The sequence below is a fragment of the Pyrus communis genome, chromosome 13 (genome assembly GCF_041283825.1).
Source record: "Pyrus communis isolate YQ-2024b chromosome 13, ASM4128382v1, whole genome shotgun sequence".
NCBI lineage: Eukaryota > Viridiplantae > Streptophyta > Magnoliopsida > Rosales > Rosaceae > Pyrus > Pyrus communis.
In genome coordinates this window covers 18,535,034-18,552,703 of record NC_142577.1, presented here as the reverse complement: position 1 = coordinate 18,552,703, position 17,670 = coordinate 18,535,034, and the positions used below count along the sequence as shown (strand labels likewise).

At 36.5% G+C, this 17,670-nt stretch overlaps 2 protein-coding genes and 1 long non-coding RNA gene across 7 annotated transcripts; 2 read left to right on the top strand and 1 right to left on the bottom strand.

Moving 5' to 3' along the window:
* Positions 1–400: 400 nt before the first annotated feature.
* On the top strand, positions 401–8,138 carry LOC137737214 (DExH-box ATP-dependent RNA helicase DExH16, mitochondrial). The gene is made up of 16 exons (XM_068476636.2): positions 401–981; positions 2,011–2,143; positions 2,670–2,791; positions 2,916–3,106; positions 3,436–3,576; positions 4,159–4,281; positions 5,010–5,087; positions 5,295–5,463; positions 5,962–6,074; positions 6,183–6,263; positions 6,731–6,796; positions 6,907–6,971; positions 7,082–7,127; positions 7,211–7,327; positions 7,596–7,687; positions 7,769–8,138. The coding sequence occupies exons 1-16, from the start codon at positions 918–920 to the stop codon at positions 7,881–7,883; spliced, it is 1,716 nt and encodes a 571-aa protein (XP_068332737.2). The 5' UTR covers positions 401–917; the 3' UTR covers positions 7,884–8,138.
* Positions 8,139–8,237: 99 nt separating this feature from the next.
* LOC137737215 (Pentatricopeptide repeat (PPR) superfamily protein) lies at positions 8,238–13,164 on the bottom strand. Of its 4 annotated transcripts, none has more exons than XM_088682623.1 (5): positions 12,928–13,161; positions 12,171–12,241; positions 11,945–12,089; positions 11,181–11,320; positions 8,238–10,244 (listed from the first exon to the last, which is right to left on the bottom strand). In XM_088682623.1, the coding sequence occupies exon 5, from the start codon at positions 10,077–10,079 to the stop codon at positions 8,370–8,372; it is 1,710 nt and encodes a 569-aa protein (XP_088538749.1). In that variant the 5' UTR covers positions 10,080–10,244; positions 11,181–11,320; positions 11,945–12,089; positions 12,171–12,241; positions 12,928–13,161; the 3' UTR covers positions 8,238–8,369. The 4 variants fall into 4 exon arrangements, with proteins under 4 accessions (XP_088538749.1, XP_088538750.1, XP_068332738.2 ...); XM_088682624.1 differs by having other exon boundaries at positions 12,187–12,241; positions 12,928–13,135; XM_068476637.2 differs by lacking the exon at positions 12,171–12,241 and having other exon boundaries at positions 12,928–13,164.
* A 230-nt stretch (positions 13,165–13,394) lies between these two features.
* Positions 13,395–16,836, top strand: LOC137736487 (uncharacterized). Of its 2 annotated transcripts, XR_011068754.2 has the most exons (4): positions 13,395–13,541; positions 14,389–14,566; positions 15,900–16,035; positions 16,406–16,836. It is a non-coding gene; the product is annotated as an uncharacterized LOC137736487 (long non-coding RNA). The 2 variants fall into 2 exon arrangements; XR_015954701.1 differs by lacking the exons at positions 13,395–13,541; positions 14,389–14,566 and adding an exon at positions 14,586–14,956.
* The last annotated feature ends 834 nt before the right edge of the window (positions 16,837–17,670 follow it).

Below are 17,670 nucleotides of genomic sequence, written 5' to 3'. Positions count from 1 at the left end.
GGTGATATTATAAGCAAAGTGCAGGCACACGATATACACAGAATGGCTCTAACGATGTGAATGGCTGGTAAAAATAAAAAATAAAAAAAATCTCTCTTGCAAAATAAGAAAAACAAAACTCTTAACAATTTTTTTTTTTTGAAGAAGTGTGATGCACATCTTAATGACAATAGATCCTACTTGTGCTTTGTAAATAGTTTTAACGAATTTAGATAATAGAAATAAGTGAGACACAACATGACTTGAGTTTTGAGAAATTAAGTAAATAATTTGATTTTTCAAAGTTAAAAAAATATTGCTGTAAACAAGCATAACCTTCTTAATTATACCCAAATAGATCATTTAATTCGTTATCAAAATCGAACCGTGCCTAACCCTAGATGTCCAAAAGGATGCTTGGATCATTGGGGGAAAGAGATCTCTTCCTCCAAAGTCAGGGATCAAGTGATTCGGATTTTAAACATTTCGATCAAATAATTAAAAACAAAAAAGTTAGTAAAAACTTTTAAAAGGTATAATAATTATTAACTATTAGGTCAAATTTTAAAAGTTGGATCACTTGATCAATGAGTTTTGAAGAAAGAGATCTTTTCCGAATTCCAATCATCATCAATGACAATGAGGGTTCGTAGCGTTTGTAATTTAATAGCCAATTCTAATACAATTTTCTAACTTTAGGACCAAAACGGATGGTTCTGTGAGTACAACCAAGTCCGGCAGCGAACCCGAAGATACGAGCTTTGGCACCTTGAGTGTTCGAGAGACAAGAACCAAATCATGACCTTTTCTATTGTTGCTTTTCTTCTAATTTTTGTTTGACAATTCTCACAAACGCAACAACAGCAGCAAAAACAGAAGCGTTTTTGGCATCAGTTTCTTTTGTTTTGGCAAGAATCTCAATTCTCAACCCAGAAACAATGGCGGCATCGTTGATACTCTCCCGAAGAATTTCATCTGTGGGCGTTTCTCGCACTCTCCAGGGTATGTTCTTCCAAACCCACCTTTGTTTTGCACGAATATGTTGTTATTTTTTGTTTCAGTTTGTTGGTTTTGCACATATAAGGTGTTTGGCTGCTGAGAAAATGGTGGGGAAAAGGCAAGCTATAAGTTGTTGTTTTCTCTTGTTTTCCATGGTTTTGAAATGTTCTTCTTTTAGGATAAATGAAAGTTAAGAAATTTGATTGTAGTGGGATTAAATTGACCACAAGTATTGAACTTTGCATTCAGCATTCAATCTGAATTGAGATATGTTAGCCTAGAAGAAGGTTCTAATTTTAAACGTTATGGTTCATTCGAGTAATTTGAGAAATTTCTAACCCCTGCGTTCATGAGGCTAATGAAACCATTTGACTTGGTGATCTGATCATGTTAATTGTACCAATAATATACTTTCATAGTTTGCAATAGGAGGGATACATCATTTACCATTTGTAGTTTGTTTCACATGTCAATACTTCCAAATGTTTTGAATTTACTGCAAAAATTGGAACATTTATATGTATCCCCATTCTCCAATTCTCGTGTGGGTTACGTACCGGAAACTTAAGCAGTTTTGCTTTACCAACTTTGTTAAGCAACAAGGGAAAGTGAAGCGTTAAAATCAAGTTCAATCGTATGGCTTTTACTAATAGGTCCAGATATTTCTTTTAAGTCCGATTTTATCTTTTTACCATTGATAGAGGTGTGTGCAATCCTTGTTTGGATTGAGAGAAATGAGGTCAGAACCTCACTTTCTCATTTTCCATACTTCTATTTCTCTCCAAAAGAGTGGGGAGAGTTGAAGAGAAAGAGAGATAGCTGTTAAAACGTTCGTGATCCAAATTTTTCAATGTCGTTAGCTGTTATAGCCAACATGATTTTACAATAGTATCTGTACAGAATATTATGACTTCTTGGTATTTGCTTATTTTAGCTAAAGTTCTGGATGGACTTATTTTTGAGTTGATCATCTGATGGTCACAGCAACTAATTTGATGTTTCATGTTGTTTCTTATTGTTCCAATTCCACAGGTCTAGCAGGTAATGTGCGGTCCTCTTGTCTGCACTTGGAATTGAAGGTCGCGGCTTTGATTAATGTTGTTGATAAAACAAAACAGTATAGCGGCTCCAGTGGTACAAAGCAGTTTGATTTTACTGACCTGACGTAAGAAATTTGTTCCCACAACTATTGAAGATTGAAACTAGTTTTTCCTTGGATATGCAATTGTAAATTATGTAAGACTTTTAAGAATCAAAGTATAACTACCAATTTCCAATTCTCTTGTGTAGTGTTCTATTCTTCTAGATGAGTTGCTCTTTTTTCTATTTCTTTTGTGTTTTCACCTTAGAAATATTTTTCTTTTAGATTTTGTTGGTTAATTTGGCTACTTTAAAATGTCATTGCTTAATAATGTAGATTGTAGTATGCGGGATGAAAATTTTGGGACTTTATATAATGTGAGTTCGCAACTTTTAGTGGATCTCTGTAATTTTGGGTCCGTCATTTTGTACATTATGTGGATATATGGAGGTAATGCTTGAGTTTACATACAGCTGTAGCTCAAAGCTTAGAATTTAGGATCCAACGATGAATCAATTTCCCCTTTGTATTTTTTATTGTTAAATTTACTTTCATGCTTATCTAACATCCTTTAGTTTTATCCTTGTAATTGAATATGGTCATATTCCAGTTCTCCTCATACCTGGTATCCAAAAGCTCGAAGTAAGCAGCGCAAGGTTATCCTGCACATGGGTCCCACAAATAGTGGTAAGACGTACAATGCTCTGAAGCGACTGGAATCAAGTCCATCTGGTATGTTGTGAGTGCTAAACTTGCAGTGTATTGATTATATAGTTTACCTAGTTATTAATTGAAAACTGCTATAATAATGCAAACACACCCGTGAACATAGTTCGGTCTTTTTCCTTCCCTACAGGAATATACTGTGGTCCTCTGAGATTGTTGGCTTGGGAGGTTGCAAAACGGTTGAACAAGGCAAAAGTTCCTTGTGATCTTATTACAGGACAAGAGAGAGATGAGGTTGATGGTGCAAAACACAAGGCTGTGACAGTTGAAATGGCTGATGTAACTTCCAGCTACCATTGTGCCGTTGTTGATGAGATTCAGGCAAGTTGGTTTTATTTATGTGGACTCTAGGGATTTGCTTCCTACCATATATCAGAATGATTTTAAAGATCAGTTTGTGTTGTTCAATTTGAGATTGTCGTGTTTAGTGGAAAACTGAAAATGCATAATTATTGAGGTATAAGGACTAGTGAAAAATACTATTGGCCTGAACATAGCAAAATACTACCATCTAATAGAGGTCTGTGTTGATACAGCTGATTTTTCTTATGGTTGCAAGTCAACATGCATTCTGCCACATAGCGAAATACTATGGTCCTGAACATTGCTTTATGTATTTTAATAAGTTAATGTTCCTTCTTTTGGACCAGATGTTGAGTTGTAAGACAAGGGGCTTTTCCTTCACACGAGCTCTATTAGGAATATCTGCCGATGAACTTCACCTTTGTGGAGATCCAGCTTCTGTTCCTCTTATTCAGGAAATATTAAAAGTGACCGGTGATCATGTTGAGGTAATAGGATATTTTTGCAGCTAGGTTGGTTCAAGGTTTTTCTTGTTTAGTAATTTAGTTATTCTTGGACTAGAGTGCTAAGGATGCTAAATAATTCTCTGTTACTGAATTTTTTTCTTTGTGCATGGAGTTTATACATTTGAACTATTAATTAAGTTTTAGGCATTTAGTATTTACTGATCCCAAATGGTGTCCATATGTAAGTTCATTTCACTTTGATTCAGTAATATATCAGTAATACATCTACTGTATTTACTGATCCCAAATATTATTTATTCTGGATTCTGGTTTCCGCTTTTAAAATTCGGTTGTATGCATAAGAGTAAGGGAACAAAAGAATCTGAATGTTATTCTGAGAAATTTGAGAATGTCTACATATTTTCCTTAGATTATTCAACAAAGTATAGGGTGAACATAACTAATTTATCTGAAATTTTCATGTTTTGACTTTAGAATGATATTGTATTGGTTAAGTGCTTTTATGAGTCTTATGCGTTCAGTATTGCTATGCCGATCTGCTTTTTGTGTCTCATGTTATTCTCTTTGTTCCTCATGGTATTCTTGTTTTTGGCTTTGCTTTAGGTTCACTTCTATGATAGACTTTCGCCTCTTGTTCCAATGAAGGTTCCTCTCGGCTCTTTTTCTAATATAAGGACAGGCGACTGCATTGTAACCTTTTCACGCCATAAAATATACAAATTAAAGGTAGTGATTGGCAGTTTCTTGTATTTGTTTTGGTATTCCATGAAATATGTAGGTGCATGTGTGTGCGGTTTATGTTTATCAAGATATCTTTTCAACATTTTTCCCAGAGGTTCATTTTCTTACGGTATGAATATGGTATGAGCTTTTAAACTTTCTAGGTATGCTTCATGCATAGCTATATTTAGGTAGATAAGAAGAGTTTCTAGAACTTAGATCAGATATAACATAAGATCTTTGCTGGAGGGGGGAAAAAGTTGTAACATCCAAGTTTCTAACAGGCTGGCTTAACCTAAAGGATAGATTTTGTAAGACTGATTGATTGGATATATTTGTACGAGACGCATGGCTTATGTTTGTTGGTTGGATGAGAAAAATTGGTCTCAGAATAAGCTTTTCTGAATCTTGATAGTGAGAAGATTCACTACTTTGAGGTACATGGGAGATGGGGCTGGGAAGAGAGACACTTGAAAGAAATTGGGACTTAAAGGACAATCTTGAGTTCAAAATGGTCATTGGTTGATGAAGCACCATTCTATTCTCCAGAGTGTCAACCCGAGAGTCTGAACAGATCACACGTCCCTGATATATTAACATTCAATTTTATTTCTCGTCTTGCAGAAAGGAAATCATTTTGATGTTTTAGTTCTGATGCTGTTTCAACTTCTGTTGACCACATTATTTTGTACTAACTTCTCAAAGTGAATTTGTATTGTTTATCGTATTGCTAGAAAGAAATTGAAACTGTGGGAAAGCATCTTTGTTCGGTTGTTTATGGTTCGCTTCCACCGGAGACTCGAACGAGACAGGTATTAGTTCTTTCCTGTGTATATACAGCTCATCTTGCCATGCTGCAATTGGTTTTCCTTTAGTCAGAAGTTTTTTACTGTCATGTGTGAAAAAGTAAATGCAGATTTCTACTGAGTTGTGGATTTGCGGTCGTGATTATTGATTTATAGTTTCAACCCTTTGTGATCACCACATTTTCTGAGTTAATACACCCTTTAGGACTGCAGGCAACCATGTTTAATGATGCAAGCAGCGAGTTTGATGTTCTCGTGGCTAGTGATGCCATCGGGATGGGTCTTAATCTGAACATTTCACGGATCATATTCTCAACAATGATGAAATTTGATGGTTTTGAGATGCGGGAGCTCACTGTACCAGAGGTCAAACAAATTGCAGGTACTCTTTTCTTTGGCTAAGTTATGCTGCATATACGTTAGACTTCTAAGTATATAGCTGATATTCGAATTTTACCCTGATGCTAGTGCAAGGAGCCTATTTGCAAGTAGATCGTCATTAAAAGAGATAATGGAGCTTGAGTGCTATTTTGCTCTATCCTTATCTTTTTAAGTCGACTCATGAGATCTGGGCATCATTCATTTCCCCTGCATTTAAGAATCCCTGATTTGCTCGAACACCTTACTGTCTCTCTCTTAGCTATCGCCAGAAATATTTCATAAATGGGAGGATAACTTGGCCTAATAATAAGAACTAAAATCATAGCTTTCCATTTCATTGAGGTGTATCTGTAGTTCATAAAGTTGCTGTTGTGTGTTATGCCGTAAACTTTGTAATGTGCACTAACCTATAGTTATTTGGCGCAAATGGTAACTTGTTATTCTCTTACCTTGAAATGGTGGATTCTGTATATAAGGACAGACATGGTTTTTATTGCAGGAAGAGCTGGCAGGTATGGATCAAAATTTCCTGTTGGTGAAGTGACTTGTTTAAATGCAGATGATTTGTCCTTGCTTCATTCATCGCTAGAATCCCCATCTCCGACTCTCGAGGTGATTATACTATAATGAAAATGTTCATTGCATCCACTTCTAGATGTCAGTTTGTGGTTAAGTATGGTGTTACCTGTCTTCTAATTGGGTGCTGTTGTTATACTGCAGAGTGCTGGATTATTTCCTACCTTTGATCTTATGTATATGTATTCACGTTTACACCCAGAATGCGGCCTCTACCAAATTCTGGTTGGTTTCATTTGATCATTTCTATATTGCCATGTGTTCTATCTTTAAATGCTTGCATACAACCCACGGGGGCTCAGTGGCCATGGGTGAGGCACAAGGGAAATTATAGAGCTATTATGTGATTAAATTTCAGTTGTGCTTCACACCGATAGCAATTTGGTTCTGGCTGCTCGTTGAACCCAAAGATATAGATGATTTCAGAATAGTGCGGTCTATCTAAGTGGATCTGAACTTTTTAGGTGATACATTTCGAGTTGAATCCAAAACTGCTCATTTTGTGTTTGCTATGAGTCTATAACAACTTCAACCAAAACTTAATTTATCATCTAATGAAGAATTAATTTGATTGTTTGACAGTCTATTTAACTGAATTTTAATCCTCTTGTTATATATATATATATATATATATATATATATATATATATATATATATTTACATATCATTTTCTTCTCCTACGTGTTGACAGGAACATTTTTTAGAGCATGCCAAATTATCAGACAATTATTTTATTGCTGACTGTGAAGAAGTATTGGTATGCCTGTCAACCTCAATGCTATATTTCTTCTTGCAAATCACGTACGACAACTGACTTTGGTAATTTTTTTTTTCTCCCTCTGTTGCTTCCACCTTCACTTTGATCAGAAAGTTGCTGCTGTTATCGATGCATTGCCTCTTGGGTTGCATGATAAGTACCTTTTCTGCATAAGGTAAAAACTTCTGCCTGAGTTTGCCTTTGTAAAATTTAGTTTGCCATGTATGGTTGGTAGATTTCTGTACCTTTCTCGAATTCAGATTTATTCATCATTGTGATTTGCAGCCCAGTTGACATGGATGACGAAATTTCATCCCAGGGTCTTACGCAGGTAACATTGTAATACTGTTCATGAGTGTTGTGAATTGTTTGTTCTTTATCAGAAATCATTATAACCATTCTGTCCTTTTATAGTTTGCACAAAATTATGCACAAAAGGGCATTGTTCGGCTCCGGGAAATATTCACGCCAGGATCACTTAAGGTACCAAAAACGGAAGCTGCACTCAAGGAGCTTGAATCCATTCACAAGGTAATATAGTTTGTTTGGATTGCCAATTTTGTGAGACAAATGGGGTTTTAATTTCCAAATTTCACCAGTGGAATGTTCACCCCCAGTCGATGGAAATTACTAAATTGTAGCCTGTAAGATTCAGATGTGGTAATCATTTTAATTCTCACTTTACCTGAAGGTATCCTCGTCTGTACTATTTGTTCAATAGTAAGACTAGGAACCAAAAGATATAAGTTTTCTGTGAGGCGAGCTTCTGATAAGTTTTCTGTTGGTGCCAAAATTGAAGGTTTTGGATCTATACGTTTGGTTGAGTTTCCGATTGGAGGAATCATTTCCAGACCGCGAGCTTGCATCTACACAGAAGTCCATCTGCAGCATGTGAGTTCACTTGTAACTAGCATTGGTTTTTTGGTCTTCAATTGCTTGGGATCTCTAATTAGTTCAACTTCGAAATTGTAGGTTAATCGAAGACTTTCTGGAGAGGTTAGGATGGCAGAAGCCGAGAAGCAAGAGATTAGCCTCACGTACTCCCTCAACTTCACTATTGTCCCGGAAAGCCAGACCGTACTTGTGAGATTTATTGTCTTTAAGTGTGTCCATTCCTTCTCGTCGGTGGTCAGTTGAACCATTCGTGCGTCTTCTCACACAAATCACTAAGCTCCAATCTTTGAAGAAAAGTTCACTACTTTTTAATTTTTAACAGCCTGAAAAGCAGTTTAATTTTGTAATTACGTAGCAAAGGAAATCAAATCATTGGATTATTCTTGTTATGTAGGCAAACATGGATGACAGTAATGGCAATTAAATTGATGGATACAAGTTCCCAGCGGATCTCTCTCCAATTTTATATTCTTTTTTTTCTTTCAATTTTATGGGGAAATTACAAGGAAATTCTCACCAGCATTGAGTAGAAAATCACAAGACAAACTTTGCACAACAAAATGCTCTAAATTGCTTTCTCCAAATAAACAAAGTCCGAACACATTGTCTTTTAAGTGGCTCAGATCAACCTGTTAAGTTCGCTTAAATTCTTAAGGGCACGTCCGGGCCATTAAATTGCTTACATCACACAAACACATGGCCCTTGTGCATTACTCTCTTCAACATTAGACATTGCGGAATCGTTGCCTATTATCTCTTGCCCTCTTGCCTGCAACATCAACCTCTCAACATGTTTCTTCTCTTTCTGCATACTCTTCCCCTCCAATTCCTTTATCAACATACTGTATGTGCTGTCCTTCGGAGCAAAACCCTTCAATACCATCTCCTCAAAGAAGGAGCAAGCAGTTGCAAGTTTACCGTTCATACACAGCCCGCGTACCAAGAGTGCATAAGTTCCACCTTCAATGCCAATGTCGTTCTTAAACATGTGATCTAACAAAAAGCAAAGTACCCTCATCCTTTTCTTTCTGCAGAATAACTTCAACAGTGGAGCATAGGTCTTGAGATCCGGCTTGCATGAATCCTCCTCCATTTTCTTGAGCCATTTGAGAGCAACCTCTTCCTGTGAATGCGTAGACGCTATATTAATCAAGGTATTATATGCCAAAACGTCCAGCTTTATACCTTGCTTTTCCATGTCCTCAACTATTTCCTGAACATCCTTGAGCCTACCAGCTTTACCAAGGAGGAAAATCAATGAGCTATAAAATGAAGTATCTGGAATACAACCACTCATTTTCATCTTCTCGTAAATCTCCAAAGCTTTAGTTATCTCCCTTACCTTCCCTAAAGCATGCATTATGATGGTATAAGTCACGGCATTTGGCTCGCAACCCTTGTCCTTCATCTCGCCAAGAACTTCGGCAACTTTGCGAAAATCCTTGTCGTTACAATAAGCTTCAATCAAAGAGGTATACGAGAAAACATCGGGTTTAAACTTGTGCTTCTCCATCTCCTCCATTGTCTTCCTAGCAATGTCCAAGTTCCTGTATTTGCACCACCCATGTATCAAAACATTGAAAGTACTAACATTCAAAGGTATAGATTCCTTAAACTCCAAGAAAACTTCGTGGGCAAGCTCAACGCTTCGCTCCTTCACCAATGCACCCATCAGAGCGTTCAAAGACAACACATCTTTGCTCACTCCAAATCGCTCGATTCCTCGAAATGTATCGATTGCCTCCTTGTACCTACCAGCCCTAGCAAGCCTCCTCATCACCTTACTCATCGTATCCAAACTAACATACCTTTCTCCAATTTGGTCCATTTCTACGACCAAATCCCACATAATGTCAAACTTCTCGGCCTTCCCCAAGATGTCAACCATAAAATTGTACACCTCTGGCGCATGCCTATAACTTGTTTGCGTTTTTGCCCAAGTGAAAAACCTGAAAGCCGGAACCCATTCATTGCTAAACCTCCTCAAAACCCGTTCCACCAAACCGTTTGACAAATCCAAAACAATCCCACTTAGAACTTGAGCTACATTTTCTGGTGACGGGTGCTGGTTTTTCAAAACTTTACTAATTATGTCTATGTCGGTATCCGCAATCTCGACAATCGGGAGCTTGACGGCTTTTCTGGGGTCTTTGAGCATCGGGGCTTCAACCCACTTGGCAAGTGAAGGGATGACAAAATCTTCGTCTGAACTTGCGGCTTCTGGGTGCTTGGTGTCCAAGAATTTAACCCAGTTCGGAAGGTCAGGTGACTCGGGGACTTGGGTCGGCTCGGGTTTGGTGCATAAGTGATTGGATAAGAAGTAATGCAGGAGTTTGAAGTGGGTTTTGGAAATGGAGTAGAGATTGGGGTTTTGGAAGCTTCGAAGCATTTTGAAGGAGGCGCCAGTGCTTGGTAGGTGAGATTCGAATATGTAAACAGATGGCTTAAAGCGGAAACTGAAGCATCCCGAAGGAATTTTAATTTTAACAAGAGAATTGCTTCATATGCCACTTTGTGGCACCATTGATCTTGAGAATTGATATCCGGATTTCACCTGGAGAATGAAAAACACCTCAAAATTAATTTTAAATATTTTTAATTTTCTCCAATATCTTAACACGACTATTTCACAAACAATATTGCTTGTAACAAAGTCGAATAGTATGAGATCATATAATTTTCTTCTTATTCTTCCTTGTTTCGTAACGAACAATATATCAAAAAGTCACACAATCTTTTTAGCAAAAAAAAAAAAAAAAAAATTCACATAATTGTTGCTTACCTCCATACAATTCACATGTCTCAGTTCTCTGACTCATAATGTTATAGCATACATACTATTCTTCTTCTTTGTCATAAAATGCCAAAAACACTCGCATTTATCAATCAACACTTACATGAACAACAACATGCCAACAAAAAATTGACTTGAAAAACCCCGTTTTCATATGTTTTATGATGTGCTCAAAATAAATGGTTAGATTGGCCTAAGTGTTATGTTTTTCATGTATAGATTGATAATGTTTGAGGCGGTGCCACTCTTCTTGTATATACCAAATAAACAACCAAAATCAACAAAAACCCAGAAAAGCAGCTCACAAATGTAATTATATGAATGCAAGAGGACTCGGCATCTTACTTGATAAATCAGACTCGTGTCTATGATCCTGATGAACTCTTAACGATACAAAAAGAATCACTCTTTTTTCTTTATATATAACTTAGTCCAGCAAAAACTAAAACACAACCCCTAAATCCAACTGAATCAGATGTAAAACAAATTCAAATATAATTTTCTAAATTCAGAATAAAAAGAATCTATTTGTTTGGAGCAGATGAAATTGCAATCCCCAGGCGAAATTTCTAACCGTTAAATTGGATTAGACAAAATCATGAAATTTTTTCAAAAGTCGAATTATATTAAATCACAAATTTGAAGCCGATTTTGACATGCAATAGGTTAATAAGGTAGGAATCGTTTCAGACTAACCTTGATGGCGTGTGTCGGAGGAATCGTCCAATTACCGTCGGAAAGCTTGAATCCGAACAAAGCTCCTAGGCTACAGGGAGATGTTGATGTGAAATCCCAACATGCAAAGGTTGAAGGAGAGGAACTTCAACTTGAAAGATCTGCAGCAGAGTGGCTGCTTGGTGAGGAGAAGTCACACAAGATTTTTAATTGGAAAACAAGACAACGGCCAGGCAGGAAGAAATCAGGAGGAAAGAGATGAGTGCGGGGCATTTTTGTCCATGTAAAAACGTAATAATGCAAACTTAGCAGGGGTAAAACAGGAAGAACACTCTGCTTATGAACAGTGTTTCAGAGTGTTTTGGGTTTTAGTGTAGATTAAACTAGCAAAAACACCCGCGCTCCACTGCGGGGAATGCCACAAGTATAATCTTATATAATCTAATTGTTTTTGTTATTCCTAGTTCACAGCAACAAAAGGGTAATTTCACATTCTCCATAATTATACTTAATGCCAATATTCATAGCTAATATACTAAGTTACCACTAATTGACAGTTCACAGCATCAATATCCCAATATGAACTGAATTAAAAGACGGTTCACAAAACTCAATACCTCCAAGATTTGTGATTCCCCGAATCTCTCAAATGCATATATTTATATCCAAGCAAAACCAAAATTGGAAACTAAATTTGTACCGAAAAACATTCAAAAGTAAACTACATTCACAATGTCAACCGAAATCAGTAAAGAAGAGCAATATTAGCAAACATCGAGTACTACCTCAGAAGGAATCCCATTTTAGATAGTGTTCTGCTCGTTTATGAACCCTATAATGGCTACACAGATGCCATCCACAGTCTCTAGAGTGAAAATATCGAATCTTTTACTTATTGGTGCAGACGAAAACCATCTCCTAGCTTCATGCCTGAAATTCAACATAACAATTAACAATAATTCCTACAAAAACAGAATTATAAAAAATAAGAACTCAAAATGATTAAATTACAGAAATTAACAATCACGTCGGAAAACTTGAACCCTCCCGCAGTCAGTCCTTGGACAGGTTCTGGTTCACAACTACATTTATTAATATTCACATAATCATGAGACACGATTAGATTATTAGGTTCACAACTAAATTAAAAAACATTCACATAATCACGAGACATCATTCCAACTCATTTCATAAACCCAAAAGAAAATCTAAAATGAAACTATGATTTCCACCACAAAGAAGTTGGAATTCTCTACTGTCACCTGTTTTCCCCGCCCAGAAATTGGAAGAATCCAATCTTGGGCCCATATTCTCACACTAAATAGCAAAAAAAATTCCAAAGTTTTAAGAAATTGTGAACCAAAATTCCGTAATTAACCAAAACAAAGAAATATATCTAAAACCCAGATTTGAAATCATAGAAATAAACATATATGCCACTCGCCATTTCAGTGGCGTCTGGTTCTGTAAGGTTATTTATTTGACTGCTGCAGGGTATACGAAACCAAGCGTAAAATAAATGGAGCATGTTCAGAAAATAACCCAGATCAAAACCCAAAAAATCAGAAGAAAGAAACCCAAAAAAAAAAAAATACACGTTCCTACATTTCTTGTTGAGGTTTTATCAGAACTTTGTAAATCAAAATTAAATTGCAATCCAAACTCAAATTCCAAGAAAATCAGAGCATACATATTTAATAACCCAAAAAGTTAATGAAACCAAACCTATTTCAATTCCAATATAATCCAGAACACCAAATTCGCTTACCTTCAGCCAAGCGGGTTTTGGAAAACGTAGCGGAGACCGGTGGTGCAGGAAGATTCACACGTTTGTTGTGGCGCCCTTCGTCGGATTTGGGTGAATAGGTGGCAGTGGTGGCGGTGGACTGGGTGAACTGGTGGAGGAGCAAGCGGTGGTTTTGTCGTTCAGAGTGCTTGAAAGCGTTGAAAAGAGTTGAGAGAGGAGGAAAGCACGCGTAAGAAGGCAACGACGGTGCACAATAACGGTAAAATAAAAAAAATAATAATAATAAATAGTTCGAAAATTTTGAATTTTAACAATAACGGTAAAATAAAAAATAAAATAAGCAGTAGTATAATTAATTTTTAATGTAAAAATATAATTTTTTTATTAAAACAAACAGTACCGAAAAATTTTCGTTAAATCCATCTTTAAAAAAATGTATTGGTCGGGGCGGGGCGGGGCGGCCCAGATGCTGATTAAGCATACGGACGGGTCAGAGATGTAGCCGAAAGCGGAACTCTCTCTCTCCTCGGTCCCCTCTGCGGTACTTTTGTATTGCTAATTAGACCGAATTCGTAAAACTGACTGAAAACAGTCGACATCACCACAAAAATCCGTTTCTGCTTTGCTGTTTAGAGGTCAGTCCCCCGCTGCGCGATCTCTGTCTCTCTCCCTCTCTCCCACCCCTCCTCTGAGAAAATTCACTTACTTCTTCATTCGGTCTTCGAATTTGACCAAAAAGAAAACTGATTTTTTTTGTTCTTTCTTTAATTAAGAAAATTGGGTGATTCAGTTCTCCATTTTTGGAAAATTTGGAAGAATCAGGTGTTTGTGGGGGAATGTGTGAGTTAATTTTTGAACTTTTTTAAAATACCATATAATCGCAAACTAATTAGGCAAATGGGTCGCTGAAATTCACTGCAAAAATGCTCCGCAGAATTGTTAATTCTAACAAAATTGATAGAACCAAGTGGAAATTTGTAAGACCCATTTGCAGGAAGGAAATGGGTGCTATGTAGAAATTGAAAGGATAGAAAATTGATTGTTCATGATTTTGGTAGTCCAGATTAGATTAGCTTTAGAGACTGCCAGTTTATTGCCTGCCTTTTATCCATAATTCATGTCCTAATTTATCTGTTTAGATTTTAGTTCTTGCCTTTGGGAATTGGGAATAGGAAATTTTTTGGGACAGTTGTTGTTACCCCGTGGGCAGCCATGATTTTTAATTTAGCAGCAGGTATTGTTATGCATCTAGTTTCATCGGGACGCCATTGTTTTTTACTCTTTGTATTTGAAGATTAGCGAAAAAACCCGATGATATTGATAGTTCTCTCTGCAAACCTTCCGTGTAGCTTATTTATCGAAATGATGCTTCATGGTGGTGGGTGGTGTGTGCTGCAGAAATTAACTGATGGTTATTTTATTTCAGCTAGCTCTTTAGTTTTGTAATCCATGAGAATGCTGAGTGAGTGATGTTGTATGCAGGTTTACAGTCCAGATACTATGAAGAGGGCGGCTCCCTGGGATGAGCAGGTGGATGTTATTTCATTAGATGACTCTTCTTCCCCGGACACAGAGATGGAATCTGTTAATGAGTGCGATAGGAAGCAGTCAGACGGTAACATCACATTTGATCAACCTGTCAGAGAAATAACACCGGAAGGTATGTGCAGTCAAGCTATTGGAGCCTTGTTTTGCTGAAACTGGTGAACCGATCTACGCTGAAATCGTATGCACTATCATTTAAGATTTATTGCTACATTTTTTCTAACCATAAAGAAGTATGAAGTCCAGTCGAAATTGCTAGCACTTTAAACATGCTCTCAAAATATCTTAAATTCAAGTTTCGAGGAAGTCAAGATCATATATAGATGCTTATTATCAACCTTGTATAGCTGGAACATTATGCACCCGTATCATGTGAATCCAGTGATGGAAATCGGTGACGATGATCAAAGTTGTAGCTTTGTGGATGATTCTAGTGAAGCGTTAATTCTGGTAATTTCTAGGGTTTTTGTGCGTGAACTTTTGGGGATTTGGTTTGGGTTTCTGGGTAAGCAACTGTCACCTCTATCGAACTTAAATTTAGTTCGTCTTTTTTTCTCAAATTTGTTTCATGGAATGAATGTTTGATCCTTTGCTAAATAGTTGTTGAGAAAAGTTGGAATTTTTAATAGTTTTGATTCCTTTTGAATTTTATATATTTCATTTTCAAGCCTTTAATATTGTTAGGACTGTTTCATTATTAAAACTGTGAGTTGATGATTACATGAGCCCGTTATCTTGAAGAATTTAAATAATGTAATGATGTCTCATGATTATGTGAAATTTATAAATTTAGTTGTGAACCACAACTTGGATATAGGGTTCAAGTTTTTCGATGTGTTTCTCAACAATTCCAGCGACAGTCGGCCTCTAGATTGGTCTCAAACGATTCCTCCTCGCCTCTGCATGCGATTAATTATGAATCTATGGTCATGGTGCTATTTCTTGATTGCTGGACTTTAGGGTTTTTTTTTTTTTTTCTTTTTCTCAATTCAACCACAGAGAGAAGTATAAAATGTCTACTCCTAGCACAATCACTAAACACTGTTTCAGTGACGTATATCCTTTTTTTTTATTTTACATATGTATTGTTAAGGGCTATTAGATGATATTGTGCGCCTAATGGAAACTATATTGTTATAATGTTGAATTGAATAGTTCTGAAATCAGTTTTTGTGCAAATAATGTATATATGGTAATTGATGTTTGCATGTATTTCATTGTGGTATTAATCCTAAAATGTATTTTGTAGGAAACCAAGGAGAGGAATATAATGCGTAAATATGTCTGGTTATTCAATACGAAGTTTTTTACTTGATTACCAGAACTAGACTTACTTCTTCTCAAAAAAAAACCCGAACTAGACTTACAATTACAATTAACCAAATGTTGATTGGCTGGTCTGTCCACGTTCAGTTAGAATTAACTCCATAACTCTACTGAACTTGCAGGAAATGGAATTCAAATGCAACATTCGAGGGCAGATGGAGAAACTCTACCGTGAGATGTCGAATCTACGAAAAGTAATTAAGAGTTGTGTTATGCAAATGGTAATGCAGCATTCCATGAAGCAGGAAGTTCATTCAGGTTCGAAGCTTCGAATTCTCATTCATGTTTTATGATTCTCCATCAGATGTTTTTGTGTCAATTCTAGAGTCTAGACTCTTAACATGATTGCACCTCAATACAGTAGGCTTGGGTATTAAATATAATTGAAAGAAGACGTTGTATGTGAAGAGTTCTTTGTCATTATAATTTCTTTTGTATAATATAAAGTTATAAATCCATAGCCATAAAACTTTGAAATAAGTGGAAAATGCATTTAAGGGTGGTAGTAGACTATTTAGTACATTTGATACATATTATATCGGTTGTTTATGTTGTTGAATCCAAGATAAATGCAGAAGTGGAACCATAGTATGGTTGCATCTTTCTAACTTATGTCATTTTTCTGTAGCTTTCTTCCTTCCCTACGAATTTAGGACTTTACATCTGTGAAGCACGTCTTCTTGGCGGCCGATGGCTACTCTTTAGAGGTATTTGTGGTGGATGGATGGTATGTTGAGGTAGTTTTCTTTTACGATATAACGTGTTTATCGTCATTCACTGTGTCCTTTCTATTGTTAGAGTTTTGTATCTTGAAATTTTGCGTGTTATTATATTATTAAACGGAAAGTTGGATGGCATATCTTAAAATATATGATGCTACAATATGCCTATTTTTGTTGGCTATGGACTTTGCTATACTGCAAACTGTTTATGTGCTTTCTTTTTGTAAGCATGGATGAACGCTTTTTAGTCAGTGTTTATTTCTGATCTGTAATATGGATTGTTGCTGTGATTACAAGTTAGTTTATTTATACTCATTTTTAACAATTATGCACCGAAGTTAATCTCTTGCTTGGAGTTTACATTTTTTGCACATGATGTGAAAAAGGAATAGGAATAGCAAAATAAATCATATAGGACAATATCATACTTCTGTCACTCCCTACAGCGGAGCTCGGGCGATTTTGCTCATTTATTTCTATACATATATATTTAATTATGGGTAAATTACATTTTACCATCTCAGGTTTAAGGTCTATTGCAACATCATACAACATCTTTAAAATATTTCACTTTCATACATCAATTACTATTTTATTTCAATATAATACATCCGTTATATTTTCTATCCATTAATCCGTTAAAAGCTGACGTGGCTGTCAAATTTGTGCTATGTGGCAAAAATAAATATATTTTTATGCATTATAATATTATAATATTTATCCTATTTAAAAATAAATAAATAAATAAATAGAGCCCGGAAATTGTCTTCCCCACCCATCACCTCCCTCTCCCATCCATCATCACCCACCCCCAAAAATCCCACCCGAACTCATCCCCTTCTCCCATCTCCCATCACCCCTCCCAAAAGTCCGCTTCTCAGTCCTCTCCTCACTCACCATTTCTATTGCTTCTTCCTCCGCTCTTCTTCTTCTTTCTCTCTCTCTCTAGGAGATGAGCTTCTCTGTGAAGCTTCAAACCCTAACCCTAATCTCATGCACTCCTTTCTCTTCTTCTTCCTCTTCCTATCGCCGATCGATTTGTAGAGACACTCGCCGGCAGTCTCCAAGATAGGGGTGGGATGGGGTGGGTTTTTGGATGGGAGGGGAGGTAAAGAATGGAGGAGAGGGAGGTGGGTCGGGGGGAATAAGTTTCTGGGTTTTAGTTTTTTTT